The following is a 16204-nucleotide window of genomic DNA, read 5'->3' as shown; positions in this document are numbered from 1 at the left end:
AGCAAAAGGTTCCAGACAGAAACGAGCCCAGTGGACGAGTGCAATGATTGACAGGCGCTCATTAGAAGAAGTTCAGAATCTAGACCCGCTTTCATCTGCAGCAGCTCAAACATCACAACACAGGACGGAAAAGACAGACAGGAGCTTTATTGTGTCACTCGTGCAGGTGGATTTCATTTCATTTCATAATAATAAAGTGTCTGTCAGCAGCGTTTGGACTCAGATATTTGTGTTTGGTGCCACTGAACAGCATTGGAGTCAACGTTCTGCGTGTGACTGAGTCCTGTTTGCAGAAGCTGCCGTCCTTTGCTCTAATCTACACGCTCGCCCCCCGTCCCCTCAAGGCCACAGCGCTCAAACCCAACCGGACCTCGGACCTCGGGGCTTCAGATGTGGACCTCCCCCATGTTGTTCTCGCCCGGCCCCTTGTTTGCACCCTCGCCGCCCACCGTCCCGTTCGCCCCTAGTTTCCGCCCCTGCAGCTCCAGCTCCAGGTTGACGCAGTTCTGAATCATCTCGTCGCGCCGTCTGAAGGCGCTCCTCTCGGAAGGCGCCGGGGTCACGGGGGTCACGGTGTAGTCCTGCCTCCGGGCCATGCACTCCTTCACCGCCTTCACACACAGATAGAACAGCTCCACCAGGCTCAGGACGAGGGAGACCACCGCCGAGAGCGTCATGAACCAGATGATGACCGATTTCTCCGTGGGCCTGGACAGGAAGCAGTCCACCTTGTGGGGGCAGGGGAAGCGGGTGCAGACGTGGCGGGTGTCCAGGGTGAGGCCGTACAGGAGGTACTGGCCCACGAGGAACAGCGCCTCCAGGAGGAGCATGGCCATGAGGTGGAGGACGTAGCTGCGCAGCAGGCGGCCGCGGATGCTGATCCTGCCGCTGCTCTTGGTGTACTTGGGGACCTGGAAGGCCCTCCTGAAGAACAGGCTGGCGTGGTCGTCCAGCGCCGCGTGGCTCATCATCCGCTCCTTCAGCTTCATGGGAGAACCGGGAGACGGAGGTGAACTACGCTGCACGGCGGTAACGTGAAACACAGACGCAAAGAGAGGACGCACCTTCTTCTCAATGTGAATCACGTGAAGGACGTGACCCAGGTAGAGCAGCTTCGGCGTCGCCACGGCGATGATCTGGAGAACCCAAAATCTGACGTGCGAGATGGGGAAGGCGTCGTCGTAACAGACGTTCTCGCAGCCGGGCTGCTGGGTGTTACACACAAAGTCAGACTGCTCATCGCCCCACACCTACACGAGAGAAGGAAGGAGACGATGCAGAGAGTCAAAGAGAACAGAGCCCTGCTCCCAGTACAGGGCCCTGCTCCCAGTACAGAGCCCTGCTCCCAGTACAGGGCCCTGCTCCCAGTACAGGGCCCTGCTCCCAGTACAGAGCCCTGCTCCCAGTACAGAGCCCTGCTCCCAGTACAGGGCCCTGCTCCCAGTACAGGGCCCTGCTCCCAGTACAGAGCCCTGCTCCCAGTACAGAGCCCTGCTCCCAGTACAGGGCCCTGCTCCCAGTACAGGGCCCTGCTCCCAGTACAGAGCCCTGCTCCCAGTACAGAGCCCTGCTCCTACTACAAAGCTCTGCTCCCAGTACAGCTCCCAGTATGAACGCTGACTACGCTCCCTGTGCTCAGACCTTGTCGGCAGCAGTGCGGAGGACCAGGATGCGGAAGACGAACAGCACCGTGAGCCAGACCTTGCCGACCACCGTGGAGTGGCTCTGGACTTTATCCAGCAGGCGTCCCAGCACGTCCCATTCACCCATGTCAAATGCCACGTGCCCTACTCTCCATCCGGGAACACAGAAGATGGTTCGTCGTTATGACATGGTCAGACTGTGGCTCTTTGCTGCTGAGCACCAGTCTGATATTGAGTCCTCTAATTATACTTTATGAACCTTGTCCTTAGTTAACACCAATCTGATCAACAACAAACAAATTATAACAATAATGTTTCTGCTTCAAATGACAGTTCACATCTCACCTCCCAGGTTTCCTAAAATCTGCCTTATGATGGTCAAGACATTGAGAGAATGTAAATAACTAGAGCATGAAAAGTAGTTAACTCACCAGTTAAAAAGTCACCGAAGGGAAATGGGGCAGAGGAAGCGACGATCCAGGAGGACGCAGAACGAAGAAAGACGAGATGTCCTCCTTTCCTTCATTCTGCAGCGTCTTATCTGGAAGGACACCATCATATCCACAACAACCAACCTCCAGTCCCAACACCAATGTAACCGGCTCCAAAGGCAAAACTATTTACAAGTGCTCTCCTGTTTGGTGGAGTTTATTTCAGGTTCATTTCATGCTAATGAAGTCACGGATGAGGGCACGAGGGAGAACTAATGCTCATCTCAGATGTTTATTGTGGGTTTTAGACCATAGTGAGTCTGTTAAAGTTATCGCTGGTGTTGGCCTCTTGGCCCCACGTCAGTCTGATGCAGTTTCCCACTATCCATAAAAGCTCCTTAGTCCTCTATAGTAGAGTTCACATTAGTTCAGCACCGTGGTGATGAAAGGGGCACTAATATGTCATCATCTTCACGTTGACCTGATGAACCTGAGGGGTCAGATGAACTCTGGCCGTGTTCTGAGGTAAATGATTTACACTCTGTTGGTGTTTTAACTCTGTTTGGCCTTCGATGTATAGGTTAAAGTCAACATATCTGAACATATGCAAGAAAATACCTGGACTAACCTGCAGATACATGAAACAATCATTGTCCAACCGCTGTCATAAATACCTATACATGTGCCTGATGCTACATACAGTATGATGTTTTGACTGGAACGTGTGATTCAGTTGCTCAAACAGCGCAGCTTCATTCATGAGGTTGACAGGTTGAATTTTAAACACAAACACTTTAATGATTCCATTCAAACATGTTTCAAAATATCAAAACCAGACATCACTCTGCACTTCAAACACCTGTACACGCTTTAATATTACCATCTGGGTTCACTCACAGCCTCACACTTGTTTTCTGAAAACACTCCTCCTCAGCTGGCATGTTGTGGCTCTATCTGATTAGACGGGAGAACGGGCGAGATAACCGCACAGTGCAGGAACATCAGGTTCAAGCTTATCTTCTCCTTTGGTCACAGTCAACGGAGGATGGTGGAAAGTGTTTTCCCTCTATAAATCCCACATTTGTAATGTGTGTGTGAGATTTGCCAACTGGACGCACAAGCTTCTGTAAATGCTTATAAATTCTACCTGGAATTTAGGCTAATAGCAGATTGAAAGTGTTTGTGGTTGAAGGTGCATAACACTGCAGGACAGAATTGTTTATTTTATGAATTGTTTGTTTATGAATATTCTTCTATTTGACTCATCTATTATGATTTTGCTTTTTTCATGCAGTCCTAACCCAAAATGACCTGGGCCCTCGTGTTCCATGTTGGAAGCCAGCTGATCTTAAATAATCTTTTATGTAACTGTGCACTAGTCCAGATTATATCTCAATTATTAGGCAATTCAAAAGGAAGACTCAGTTGCCAGACAGACTTTATAGTCTTTAAGTAAAGCTTCCAACCTCATGACTGTGCACCATAAAATCTTATCACCAGGAAGTCTGGCGTCTATAGTACTCAAGTCCACACACATGTAAGACGATGTATGTAAGATGTATGTGCATAGTCACTTTCACTCTACATGTGATTCCAGTAACAAGAAGATCCAGTAGCACAGCTGAATCCTGGTTTCAACTGACGAACACCCGTGATCCAAGAACCCAAATCCACTCTGGAATACACCTCATTAGTCCGTACTGAGGGGAAAAAAACAGAAGGTAATAAATTTAAAATGCTGATATCCTGTTCTCTGAGGGTTAGATACATTTCTGTCCCAGTGTAAAATTAACACATGTAATCATTAACAAAATAAAAAGTGATGACATGACCTAATCAGCACTCACCTGCAGCGTGTGAGGCCAATAACCAGTGGTCCTGTTAGACACTCCCAAAGTAGAGACTGCATGACGTGCAAAAACCTCTGGCCTCGGTACAAACCATCCTTCTCTGGAAAATGACTGCTGTCGTCCACTTGAGGCTATCTGAAGAGACAAATATATGGGTGGTAAAAAATAACTATATAACTATGGTCTTTAATAGATGGTACCTATATAAGCTAAGTATGACTTGTAGATGTATTTTTGCTGTAACATTCAATTACAAACAAACACTTACAAATACTTGAGCCAATACAAAATGCATTCACCTGGAAAGGTATTAGACTTTGGACAAAGATCCCTTTGCCATAGTACTCAAGGTGAAGAGCTCTTGAAAAATGATCCAAGTAGCCCTAATGTTTGGGGGTAAATGATAAGACAATTATGACATATAATACATTCAATATATACAGTATATTTATTATTGTTCGTTTGATTTGTCATTAATAATATTAGCTGAGTTTGGTTTAAAACTACAGGGGAGGGTTAACATTAATAGCGTTTGTCTCACAGTGGAGGCGGTGAGTGTCACTCTTCCAGGCAAGGGTCTGCAGCAAGCACCTGACGATATATTGACCACAGCTCCTCGGCCGCGCCCAACCATCCCTGGCAGCACCAGCCGGGTCATCAGAGTAGCGACTGCCACGTTTTTGTTCACTAAATCCAACAGACCCTGCTCGGGCACTTCAGTCAGACTCTGAGGGGAATTCAAGGACTCCTCAAGGCAGTTCACGAGGAAGCCAATATCCCTATCGCGAATGGCTTCTTTGATGGGTTTACTGGCTGCCTGGTCCAGTGAGAAGTCAGCTAGGACAACAATGGTTTCCACTCCATAGCTCTGGGAGAGAACTGCAGCAGTGTCCCGAACAGAGGTGTGGTCCTGCGTAACAAAGACAATGCTGACCCCATGCCTGGCCAGCTCCTCTGCATAGGCTTTGGCAACAGGCTCCGATGCACCTGACAGGACAGAGAAAAAGGTGTAAACATGCCAGGAAGAAATGAGGACATACCAGACGGACGGCAAATTAATTATGAGTCATTACATGGCTCTAACAAAACATAAAACCATTCACTGTTTACAACTTGAATTTGAATATTGGATAATGGATAGAAGCTCACACTTGTTCTGGAAAAGATATCACCAGCATCCAAACATTCAGTGACATGAGCTCAACCGAGATCTGACCGTATCTGCTGTCATCACCTGCTACTATCACAACTTACCATAAACGACGGCCCAGTCGCCAAATCTTTGGGTCAGCTTCTTGCTCGGGATCAGTCTTGGCAGGAAATGAACCCTGACTAACGAGCAGCAGTCTCTCAGCAGGATTACTGCCTTACTGGCTGTGTACAGGGCTCCCACCAGGGCCAGGGTTTCGAAGTAAGAGTCGCATGATCGAGAAATTTCTTTGTACAAAAACTGGAAGCTGTCAACTGCTGCCATGCTGACGCTCGTTAGCTAACGCAACCTGCCGCCGATCCAGCGAACGTGACCTGATTTCTGTAAAGCGACGTCGACAAATGGGTCAAAAGTCTGAGGCAAACAAGTCGCTAGTGCTACATAGTAAAGAATCGAATAAATTGCTAAAAGGAACAGATGTTTCGAGTGTTGGAGATAGCACTAAAGCCGAGCATCAACCGGTTTAGGAACAAAACATTGGGTCACGTGGGAAACGTCACGTGTGCTGCGTTCAGAAACCTCGCATGAAAATCCGCTTTAAAATCCGTTCTACAGTTACCCTCATGATAGTTTAATACAGAGACCAATAATTAACTATTATTACAAGCCTTCAGTTAATGTAAGTGACATCACTATTATATTTATTACTCAAGATTTCAGCATTTTAAATGTATTTCTATATGTATACGTGAAAGCTTTATTTCCGACTATAGGGAAGGCGGCATGCTCGTCCCACAATGCACCGCAGGTAAAACCGTGGACGTTCCCATAGAGACGCAACTGTCGTCTCCAGGACAATTTCCAAAATGTCACCTGGATAAAAGGCTTTTAATGCCAAGCCAGTAACTGTCTGCTGAGGTGACGTGGTTTGTGTTTGCTGAGGTACGTCTTAAACACAGTGGGGGCAGTTTTACAGTTAGCGAACCGTTAAAGGATATCAGCATTTAGCTAAGCAGAGATGGCAAAATATTAACCAAATCATATGACTACAAGCATAAAAATATCACATCCCCTTTGTCCTTTAGGGTTCAAATTAATCCTGTAGCCGCTTCATTAAACCTGTGGATGGTTGGTCTTCGAGGGTCGAGGCTTGTTGTCCTGCTGCACCTGAGCTCAGCACTGCTCGTTGTCTGGATCAGGTGTGTTCAGGAGCCGCTTGACTTCGTCTTCCCCTGCTTCACTAATAAATACTGGTGTCTCCCAGTGTCCTGGTGTATATTTTGCACTAGACAAAATTTCTGTTTTTCAAATATGACAATAGAGACAGAGATAAGATTCCGTGCTGTCCTTACAGAACTAAAGCTGTAAGCTGTCACAGCCTTGTGCTTTGTGTGCAGCCTGCAGTGTGGAATTAACCTCTCACTTCTGTATTCTGAGCTTTAGAAATGTCTCAGTTGTCAGCTGAAGATGGGCTGGAATTACAGACTCTGCTCAAGCAGCTTCTGATCAGCATCAGTGACAGGATCTCTGGTGCCCCATCGGCTGAATGCGCTGAAGAAATTCTCCTTCACCTGGAGGAGACTGACAAGAACTTCCACAAGTGAGAACACAGACTTCAGTGCATTTGATCTACGTCTGTACACACAGTGTGTCTGCACTCTACGTGCACAGTAAGCTTGATTCTGGTGTTGCTCTTCTTACAGTTATGAGTTTGTCAAGTTCCTTCGCCAGCATGTGGAGAGCTCTTTGGGCTCCGTGGTGGCAGACGAGACCAAGAAGTTGACAAGAGGAGAAGGACAACATGCCGTTGGCTCAGGACATGATGCTCTGATTCATGTCGTTACCCGACAGACCAGAGAGTCAGCTGAGTGAGTAGTAGGTCATTACTTAACTATGCAGGCAATAGTAATACCTGTAACTGTTTTGTTTGTGTCAGATATCACCAAATGATGCAGACAATGAAAAACACAATGATCGTGGCTGTGGAGTCTTTAATCAACAAATTTGAGGAAGACCAGCTGAAAAAGGAAGAGAAGCAGCAGTCAGCCTGTCAGTACACTGACAACTGTTCTGACAGTGACTCCTCCTTCAACCAGGTTAGAGCTTTGCTGTAAACATGTTGTTAACAGCCCACATTTGATTTATTCAGTGACTGTCTAAATAATAATGATGACACGTTTAAGAAATCTGTGCGAAATCTGTGTGTGACACTCATCCATTGGTCTCCATTGGTCATTTAATCAAGATAAATATTATTGTCCTCTTTAGAGCTATGCATTCATCAGACAGGAGCAGCTGCAAGTTCTGGCTGAAAAGCTGGACTCCAACCAGCCCAAAGAGGTAGAAACCAGCATAGTATTACTGTTGAATGAACACTTGGCACTGCAACATCAGTATCTATGAAGTGATATAACTGTGTGTAGGTGCGTTGGGAGGCCCTGCAGGCTCTGTGCTGTGCCCCGCCGTCTGATGTGCTGGGCTGTGAGAGCTGGAGCACGCTCCACAGGAGCCTCTGTGCAGCACTCGCTGATCCCGACCTCAGCGTAAGTGCATAGTAGATTGCTGTGGTATAAAATGTGCAGGTCTAATTTAAACCCACATGTTGTCATATGATTATAATATTAATTATCTGCCTTGTCAACTTATTCCCTCTCCCCTCTCCTCCCCTCTCAGGACAGAGTGCTACAGTACTTTGCTAAAAGCTTCTCCTCCTCTCCACTGAATTTGACACGAGAGATTTACACCAGCTTGGGTAGGCTTTTCTCGGTGTTAATGGAAATGATGTTGCATTGAAATAAGTAATCCATCAATTATGGGACAATCGCATTACAGTTACATCCATGTACCCGTACATGGACAAAAGTATTTGATATTAAGGATGTTTTTGCTTTTCTTAGCTAAAAGTGTGGAGTCAAGTTTTCTCTCTCTCAAGCTGAGCTTCCCAACAGACTCAGTGGCCCTCGACATTAACAGGCCAGAGATTAGTCGTCTTCTCAAACAGGTAGAGGATCTTGGCTTTTGCACTTACTGTCATAGTACATCAGCACACTAATGGTTCTTCTCTCCTGTGTCCTGGTTCAGATTCGATTAATGAATGATTTTCAAAAGGAGGTGACAAGTTTCTGGATCCGCCACCCAGAAAAGTGAGTGGATTTGCCAACAGTTAAAGCAAGGACGCATCTTTTCTGTTATAAAATTAATCACCTACTTATGACAGATGCCACTGATTTAATTATAATAAAATGTGATTCAGAAGATAAATAATGCAATTTAGATCAACCTAGTGCATCCAGAGTACAGCTTTGCTATAAATATGCATATACAGCACATGTAGAGTACAGGGGCAGTTTACATGACTCTACATCTACAGCATAATGATGATACACTTTCATTACATTTGTCCTGTGGTTCAATTCCGTTTCAGGTACATGGAGGACGTTATAGAGAGCACATTCTCTTTGTTGTCCTACCATCATGATTATGGTTCAGCCTCTCCAGGGTCAGACAAAGCCCTGGAACCAATTCACTTAGTGGCATTACTGGATATTAAAGCCACCTGGTTCAAAAAGTGGATGGTGTGTATCCGTATACGCTGCTGTTTTTTGACTATACTTTATTTGTGTCTCTTTCTTTTTTATGGCTTATTTTGCATTCTGCTTCCTCTTTCACAGCATGGCTACTATAGTAGGACTGTGGTTCTCCGACTCTTGGAAAGGAAATACAAGTCTCTGGTGAGTGATTAATTCCCATATTCCTTTGTGCAGTATTTCTAAAACATCTGGCAGAAAAACTGACAAGCACAGAGTAATTTCTTCAAGTGCACTTAAGCCTCATATCCCTGAGAGACAAGCTGGTGTGGATGGTTGTTGTTTGTTCCTTTATTGTACGAGCAGGTGCTGGTATAAGATGAATTAAGGAGGGGCAGAATAGAGGAGAAGACTCTACAGGGTTTTTCTTCTTATCGATACTCATTAGTTTCTGGGTTATGTGGAATTTACAGAGCCAAACAAACAGGTCAGTGAAGGAACCTTTGAATGTGTCACTTTGACACTTAATTGATTGTTTAGTCCCAAACCTGCCGCTGAACTCTACCAGACTTTGGACAGGATTACGGTGGAAACATCCCTAAAACCCCTGTAACCCTACTGTCAATAAGGCTCCCAGATCACCGTAAGCCTAAACTATTATTGCACTGCAGTGCAAAACAATTCCTTAAAGTGCTTGGATTTAGTTTAGTCTGAATGGTTTGTGTTTGTGGAAGGTTCAATAAGAGGACGTTGCATTGCTATTCTGACTGAAGCTTCCAGTAAGCCCCTTGATTGATTAGTGGACACAGCCCCTGCAGCATGTGGGGGAGGAAGGCTGTGGGTTTGCTTGGAGGATCCTTCTTGACATGTTCTTCATAGATATTTGTAATCTATAATGCTCTCATTATGCATTATGTCAAACCACTTTATTGCTTCTGATTATCTATTGCACATCTGTCCGTCCCAGACGACAGACTCTTCTTCACTTAGTCCTTTCTTGTGCAGACTGTAAAGTGGGGATTTGTGTTATTGTACTTTACCAACAATTGTATTTAAATGTGTTTTGTTTAAAATAACTTTTTGTTTTCCAGATTGTGTCAGCCCTCCAGCAGTGCCTCCATTACTGTGACTCCTGCGCGCATTTCACAAACGAGACAACTGATCCCCAGTCAGGAGAGCAGCAGAAAGCTGGTAAGTAACACAGTCCAACACTATTAGAACTATTCACCGTCAAGCACGTCCGGATATTCACACATTTCATAATGTAAACTACATTTCTGCTACAACAAAAACAATAGTATGACATGGAAAATTGTCATAGAAACAAGAAATGGTGGAAAAGTAGAAAATCCAGACTAATCCAATCTAAGGCACAGTTCTCTAAATGTGCAGGATATACAAGACATGTAATAGATATTCACACAAAATGGTTTGTAGCAGCAGAATGTTTAGCAAAAGGCGTTTTTTTCCTTTTAGCTGAGATAATGTCTCCATGCTGAGTTCCCAGAGCCCAGCAAAAGCTTAGTGCTTGAGGGAAGACACAGTCTGTAAAACTACCTTTAAATTCATTTTAAACAAACGCTAACTCGAAAATAATTAACATACCGCTGTAATATTTTACTTTCCTTGCACTAAATGGTGACTAGATCTTCCAAATGTGAGTGGGTGGTGGGAAGTAAGGCCATGTTGGTGTCACCCTTATCTCCCGTAAGCCAGCTGGATCCTCCAGACAGAACATTCTGACCTTGTCTTGGTTGAGTGGCGATATGTCAGCCCCCATGACAGGAACACAGTCAGAGGTAGAGGAGCAGAGTTTGAGAGCTGTGCTGCTTTTTTATTTTCTGTGCCCTAGAGGAACTCTAAGGTTGCCACACGTTTTTGACTTGTCAGTCACATTTTTATTACAGTATAAATAGGAAACGTCTCCAAACTGTGTTCGCCACAGCGTTGCCACCAGAACATAGTTATACATACAGTATGCATTATAAATTTCATAGGATGTTCACTGATTCTGCAACCCTCTCTTATCTTCTTGTCACAGAATTCACAATATGTACATGTAAAAATGGTAGAAATAGTGACATTGATTTTTTTTTTTTATTAGCTGTTAATGTTTCAGATTCAGCGCAGAGAAGCGTTTATTCCAGGAAGGAGCTCGAGTACGCCACCTTTGTTCACTCTGTGTGTGTCCTGGGAAAACTCCTCATCTACACCAATGGAAGGAAGCTTTTCCCTGTCAGAGTGTGGAAGCACAAAGGTGTGGCACTACACAAGGATGCATCTTAGCATATGATTTTATTTCTAACAGTGAAAAGCAATGGGTTAAGAGCTAAAGTCGCTGCAGGACTCGTGGGCATTAAATAATGTAAGCGACCTGCAGTTAAAGGGCAAAATAAATGTAAGTAATAGTTTATAACCTGTGGCAGATAATCTTCTTCTTAGTGCTTTTTACGACAGGATAATTCCTTCAGTCTTTACAGAGATAATGTTTGCAGACATCTAACACATGCTAGCACTACCTCCACGACTTGTGATCTTGTGCCCGTCCACCCCATTAGTTATTATGTAAGTTATTAAAAGGCTTAAATGATATTGAGACTTTTCCAAGGGACTCATCACTGATGGTGCTGCACTTAACCCTAGTGTAATAATCATTAATCAGTTCCTCACTGACAGACTGGCGCCCATCAAATGATTAAAGGCAAATGTTCTATATCGATCATAAAACTACGCTTCAGCTGGAGGAGTGTTGACAGTGAAAGGGTGACGTTTTGGGTTAGAACAATTTTTTTGTATTTATATAATGTATTTCCAGGCGGTTTCACAGTCACCAGATAATAACAATGGTTGTAAATCCATTATATTTTTTATATATCAGCAAGAATCCTACTCTTCTTGACTGTAACCCCTGTTTGTGACACCAGTGAATCCACCCATTTGCTTCGTCTGTTGCAGACCCGGTGAGGCTGACAGACCTGGTTGTCATCCTGGTAAATATAATGTGTCATCAGCCGAAACCCCACAGTGATGCCTCACACGCAGGTGGGTCACATACCAAAAACCGCACCAATGATTCTATCTTCCTTGTTGGCTTTGACCAGACTTTGTCCAGGATCAGGGATAGAAGGAACATGATGCTCCTCCCTATGAGGCGTAGTCACATTCCTCCCACCATATCTTCTACCCTTTAACCTTGTGCTGAGTCAAGCTGTGCCTTGCTTGTCTCCTGGAGGACCTTCCTTTATTGCTTCATTCATTATCATGAACTGCACTGCAGCAATTCAGCTGCTAGTGATCAATAGTGTCCAATCAGTTGACTTTGTCTCCTTTGTCTTCTGATTGCATCAGCACGTCACTGTTACACAACAGTAGTATTTCACCAGCTATTGAAAATTGGGTGGATTTACCAAATTTATAAACAATTTAGTTGTTTGGAACAGACAAATAGAACCAGATGCAAATGGTAATGACTAACCGAGTTTAATAAATAGGATGTCAGCACCACATTACATATTACATTTTTTTATTTAGACAGGAATAAGACACTTTTCTGTGTTTGTACAGACTCCTTGTCACCCAGCAGTCTGGTGATGGAGGTGCTGTGGATGCTGTGTGAGAGGACAGATTGTGCTGCAGAGTGTCTCTACCAGCCTCCTGTCATAGAGACGCTGCTGGCTCCTCTTTTAGCTCTACTCAATGGACACCAGGTCAACACCACACTCGCATATCAAAGAAGCTGCCTTTCTACCTAATGGTTGTAAAATTAAAAGGTGTTATTTTATTTCTCATTCCACTAATTCCTGAAGCTGGTGGCTTTTGTCTCTTTACTTTCTTTGGTTCACAGGTCAAGTTAAAGTCTCCTGAAGCAACGCTGACTCTAATTGCTGATGTCCTGGCTCACATCGCCAACACTGACAAAGGATTAGCGCTCTTCTTATACGAGAAGAATGTTGTTAGTCGTCACAGTGAGAGGTGAGACCGTTAGACTAAAACAAAATGATTTTACATATGCTGCTTGTGTTGTTTATATTTTGAAAACACAAAAAGCACTTACAGTAAGAAAAGGTCCCTGATGTTTTGTGGCACAACATGAATATCGCACACAGTCTTGTCTTTGTTTCGTCTCTCACAGAGAACTTGCCGCGAACGTCATTGTACAGTTTACCCTGAAGCTGCTGCACAAGGAGCTGCCATCACTGAAAGACTTGGATGCATCCAACACATTATGTGGCGCGTTCATATTTGTCTGTAGGCAGATGTACAACACCTTTGAGGGTTTGCAGGTCCTTCGACCCTACGCCTTGCACGAAGCTTTAGCTGCTGCGTGGAAAAAGGTACGTTGAAATTAATGTTGTTTTTTTTCCAGTGTATTTACTACAATAAAGACATTGCATTTAATACTAACTAACCAATGCAATGCACAGACACACAGTCATATAAAAAAACACAGTCAGAGCAGTGGAGTATTATTACACAGGAAGCACCCAGGCAAGTCCCAATCACGTCCTACAGTACCTGATGCCAAAAATGTCAAAAATTAACTTTTGTGAGACACTATGGCATCATTCTACAATCACACAGACTTCCTCAAGTCTGGCACAAGGTGTGTTAAATATGTCACGTACTGCACATCAGCCAGTAAAGGAGGGTAAGGCCGTATTAGGACGTGAATCCACAGCGTGGTTTCTGTCCTTACAGACATGAACATGTGACTTTAACTGCAGTTAAAGGTTTTAATAAAATGTTCTTGTTAACGTGTTTATCATATCAATTTACAGCCTTTAGTAACATGGAGATCAGTTGGTCAGTCATTTACAGTGTGTGTATTTGGTTCTTGGTGCATATGTTCATACCTGTATAAAAGCAGATACTGAACAAAAGTCTGCCACACTACTTCAAAAAACAAAGAGCTTTCGTCAGGGAATTTCAGACCACAGATTCACTGGATCTCAGTATGGGCTTTTCTAAAATGTGGCATAGTCCTGTATGACTCTACAGGCTTGAGTGAATTTCATGTTGATATAAAGGAAACAAAGGCAGCTTCTTCTTGAGTCTCCCACTGCTCTAGCAGCATAACAAGAGCGAGCATCTCTAGCCAAAATGTCACGATGCGCCCACGCATACACATGGTTTGACTAAAAGCTTGAGGCGAACTACAACTAATGCGTGTTCCCTGTTTATTTCTAGACCAGTTCTTTGTCAGAGAGGGTTCCAACCCCGGTACCTGGAGCCTCTGCCGAAGCCTCTGCCCAGGAGTTACAGAACACGTGAGTCTGTGGACACACAACCAGTACATCCATGTTTAACATACTTTACGTATGAAGACACGCTGACATAACATAAGGCTCAAACACCTGAACTAGTGTTCATTAGCACTGTGCTCTAATTGTCTGAAGCTCACAAAGGCAGGGTTAGCTTAACTTTCTCATTGTAGTCAGCATATTGGACTTAACAGTATTTACACAAAGAATATAGGTATAAGAAAGGATTTAGATGGATCTCACTACAAATGTTATTCATTGTCTGTATTTTTTGCTTCTGTCAGCATTTCTTGGCAGCAAAGCTTGTTTACTGTCTCACTATGTGGGAAATGTTTTGCTGTGAAGATAGAGTTTTTCACTTTTGATTCTTTGTGGCTCGGGAACAGGCTCCTGTGGGAGGAGACCTTACTGGACAGTCTGCTGAGCTTCGCTGCGACTCCTAAAGGCCTGCTGCTGCTCCAGCAGACCGGAGCCATTAACGACGGGGTCTCCTACATGTTCTCACGCTTCACCAAAAAGCTGCAGGTAATAACTAATGCTCTGCGTGCCTAAACTCCGTTTGGCACACGTGCTGGAAGTTGCACAGCTCGTTGCTGAGCGTCTTCACTGTGACACTGCAGGAGCTGCATTTGCACCTCACCTTGTTCTGGCATGCGAACTGATGAATCTGCAGTGGCAGCTATAAAGATAGCATTACCCAGAAACTCCAGATGCTGATGAGTCATTTATTTTTAAAGCGCTTCAAGTGTGAGTCAGGCAGACATTCGTATCTCATCGCCTTCCTGGGAATCGAACAGTGTGACCATGAAGCTGGAACTTTAAAGCTAGCTGATAAGCTGCGACTCTTGCAGCAGCTTGATTGAATCTCTCTTGATCGTATCAATGTGCCAAAGTAATATTGTGCTGTTCAAGTGATTCTTTGCCACTGTTGGGCAACGCTTTAGCCATCCCAGGCTGATTCACACAAGCAGATCAGCTCTTACACTGACTTTAGCTTTTGGCCTAGAGAAAATGAATATTGGTAATACTCATTGTTATCATTATCAAAACAGGGTAATTGGTTTTAAAGCTCATTCTACCGCCCAAACTGAATGTTTTCAGGCTTCCACAACGTCCCATTGAGTGGAACACAGTCCATGTAGAACACAATTCATGCTGCTGGCTTATGTCACTGGTCTAATGTATTCTGCAGAAGATGAGGTAATTTGTTGCGCCTACACCTTCTCAAGGCCACAGTCGTGTTTCCTGAAGACTGCTTAGTATTCACCAGTAGCTTGGGGGCTGTTACATGCTGCTGCTCCCACACTGGCTTTAATTTATTATTTTTGGACTCCACAAACACAGTGTAGTTCACGATCCGTGGTCAAGACGCATGCGTTAAGTCTTACTGGAAACCGTAGCCAATTCCCTGTGGGCATAATTCATTGCCATTGTTTATGCACACTTGTAATTGCTTCTCTCATTTGGCATTTCACTTTAATTATGAAATGTAATTATGTTTAGTCTGTTTCCAGCTCTAACATCGTGTTGTAATTAATGAAGGGCTTGCACGCTTAAAAATCAATTAGCAATTTTATTTGTGCTCAACATACTAAACAGCAATATGCAGTAGCTTTTCAGGAATCTGGCAAAGTCAGCGTTTGCGAGCGCTAAATTTACATTTACATTACTTTTCCTAATATCTGTGCACAAATTCATTGGACTTTTATTTTTTCATCCCATCACGAGCACATTTCATTTAACGTGAAGCAAATAAAGATGAATTTCTGTTTGTGAATTTAGTTTGTGTTTTCTGTAGGTGAGCCGCTGTGAGAAATTTGGATATGGAGTCATGGTGACACAGGTGGCAGCAACTGCTCCAGGGGTGGTGGCTTTGCACTCTTCAGGTACTAATGCATATACCTGCAGGAACAAGCAACTGCCAGCTGTGATGCTTGAGGCTTGAACTCCATGTTATTGTTTAGCTCACAAAAAGCAGCCTAACAGCCAAGGGAGAAACCTTTTATCAGTGTTTGTGCCACGATAAGAAGAACAACAGCCTCTGAGTAACATTTCCTGAATACATGAAATTATATGTGGGAATATTGGCTTGTAAGTAATAGTTTAAAGCTATGTTGTATATTGTAGTAAAATGTTTGAACTGTTTAGAAAACGTGAGGTCTCCAGTGTCCAGTCAAATCCAGCTCAGACACCCTGGTGTGATGTTGGTGGCTTTCAGGTTTTATCCGGGCACTGGCGATTGAGCTGTGGTCGGCCCTGGAGTGTGGAAGTGAAGATGTCAGGGTGGTCCGTCCCAAAGCAACACCCATGGACCCCATAGACCGGAGCTGTCTGAAGGTACT

At 44.1% G+C, this 16204-nt stretch overlaps 3 protein-coding genes across 9 annotated transcripts in view; 1 reads left to right on the top strand and 2 right to left on the bottom strand.

Moving 5' to 3' along the window:
- Window positions 1–127: 127 nt before the first annotated feature.
- gja11 (gap junction protein, alpha 11) lies at window positions 128–2709 on the bottom strand. Of its 2 annotated transcripts, none has more exons than XM_029141500.3 (4): window positions 2075–2709; window positions 1642–1792; window positions 1065–1250; window positions 128–983 (listed from the first exon to the last, which is right to left on the bottom strand). In XM_029141500.3, exons 2-4 carry the CDS (start codon window positions 1768–1770, stop codon window positions 387–389), a joined length of 912 nt encoding a protein of 303 aa, XP_028997333.1. In that variant the 5' UTR covers window positions 1771–1792; window positions 2075–2709; the 3' UTR covers window positions 128–386. The 2 variants fall into 2 exon arrangements, with proteins under 2 accessions (XP_028997333.1, XP_028997332.1); XM_029141499.3 differs by having other exon boundaries at window positions 1642–1787.
- Window positions 2710–2846: 137 nt separating this feature from the next.
- hsdl1 (hydroxysteroid dehydrogenase like 1) lies at window positions 2847–5657 on the bottom strand. Its single transcript, XM_029141498.3, has 5 exons — window positions 5179–5657; window positions 4466–4911; window positions 4224–4307; window positions 3922–4059; window positions 2847–3774 (listed from the first exon to the last, which is right to left on the bottom strand). Exons 1-5 carry the CDS (start codon window positions 5396–5398, stop codon window positions 3709–3711), a joined length of 954 nt encoding a protein of 317 aa, XP_028997331.1. The 5' UTR covers window positions 5399–5657; the 3' UTR covers window positions 2847–3708.
- A 200-nt stretch (window positions 5658–5857) lies between these two features.
- Window positions 5858–16204, top strand: part of tbc1d32 (TBC1 domain family, member 32) — a 31923-nt gene continuing 21576 nt past the window's right edge. For 4 of the 6 annotated variants that reach the window (XR_005897288.2, XM_029141486.3, XM_041069423.2 and 1 more), the window contains exons 1-22: window positions 5858–6016; window positions 6160–6273; window positions 6518–6674; window positions 6778–6942; window positions 7011–7170; window positions 7343–7414; window positions 7498–7617; window positions 7748–7826; window positions 7972–8075; window positions 8156–8217; window positions 8499–8649; window positions 8746–8805; window positions 9693–9792; window positions 10706–10858; window positions 11557–11643; window positions 12166–12308; window positions 12446–12573; window positions 12734–12935; window positions 13789–13868; window positions 14249–14387; window positions 15661–15748; window positions 16081–16199. Coding sequence is in view for 5 of the 6 variants with exons in the window: in XM_029141486.3 (XP_028997319.1) it covers window positions 6520–6674; window positions 6778–6942; window positions 7011–7170; window positions 7343–7414; window positions 7498–7617; window positions 7748–7826; window positions 7972–8075; window positions 8156–8217; window positions 8499–8649; window positions 8746–8805; window positions 9693–9792; window positions 10706–10858; window positions 11557–11643; window positions 12166–12308; window positions 12446–12573; window positions 12734–12935; window positions 13789–13868; window positions 14249–14387; window positions 15661–15748; window positions 16081–16199 (2367 nt within the window). In the remaining variant the exon portion in view is untranslated. The remainder of the gene's footprint in view (window positions 6017–6159; window positions 6274–6517; window positions 6675–6777; window positions 6943–7010; window positions 7171–7342; window positions 7415–7497; window positions 7618–7747; window positions 7827–7971; window positions 8076–8155; window positions 8218–8498; window positions 8650–8745; window positions 8806–9692; window positions 9793–10705; window positions 10859–11556; window positions 11644–12165; window positions 12309–12445; window positions 12574–12733; window positions 12936–13788; window positions 13869–14248; window positions 14388–15660; window positions 15749–16080; window positions 16200–16204) is intronic. The other 2 variants (XM_041069425.2, XM_041069424.2) reach the window with 1 other exon arrangement.

The sequence above is a fragment of the Betta splendens genome, chromosome 24 (genome assembly GCF_900634795.4).
Source record: "Betta splendens chromosome 24, fBetSpl5.4, whole genome shotgun sequence".
In the NCBI taxonomy this organism is placed as follows: Eukaryota; Metazoa; Chordata; class Actinopteri; order Anabantiformes; family Osphronemidae; genus Betta; species Betta splendens.
This window is presented reverse-complemented; position numbering and strand designations above follow the sequence as displayed.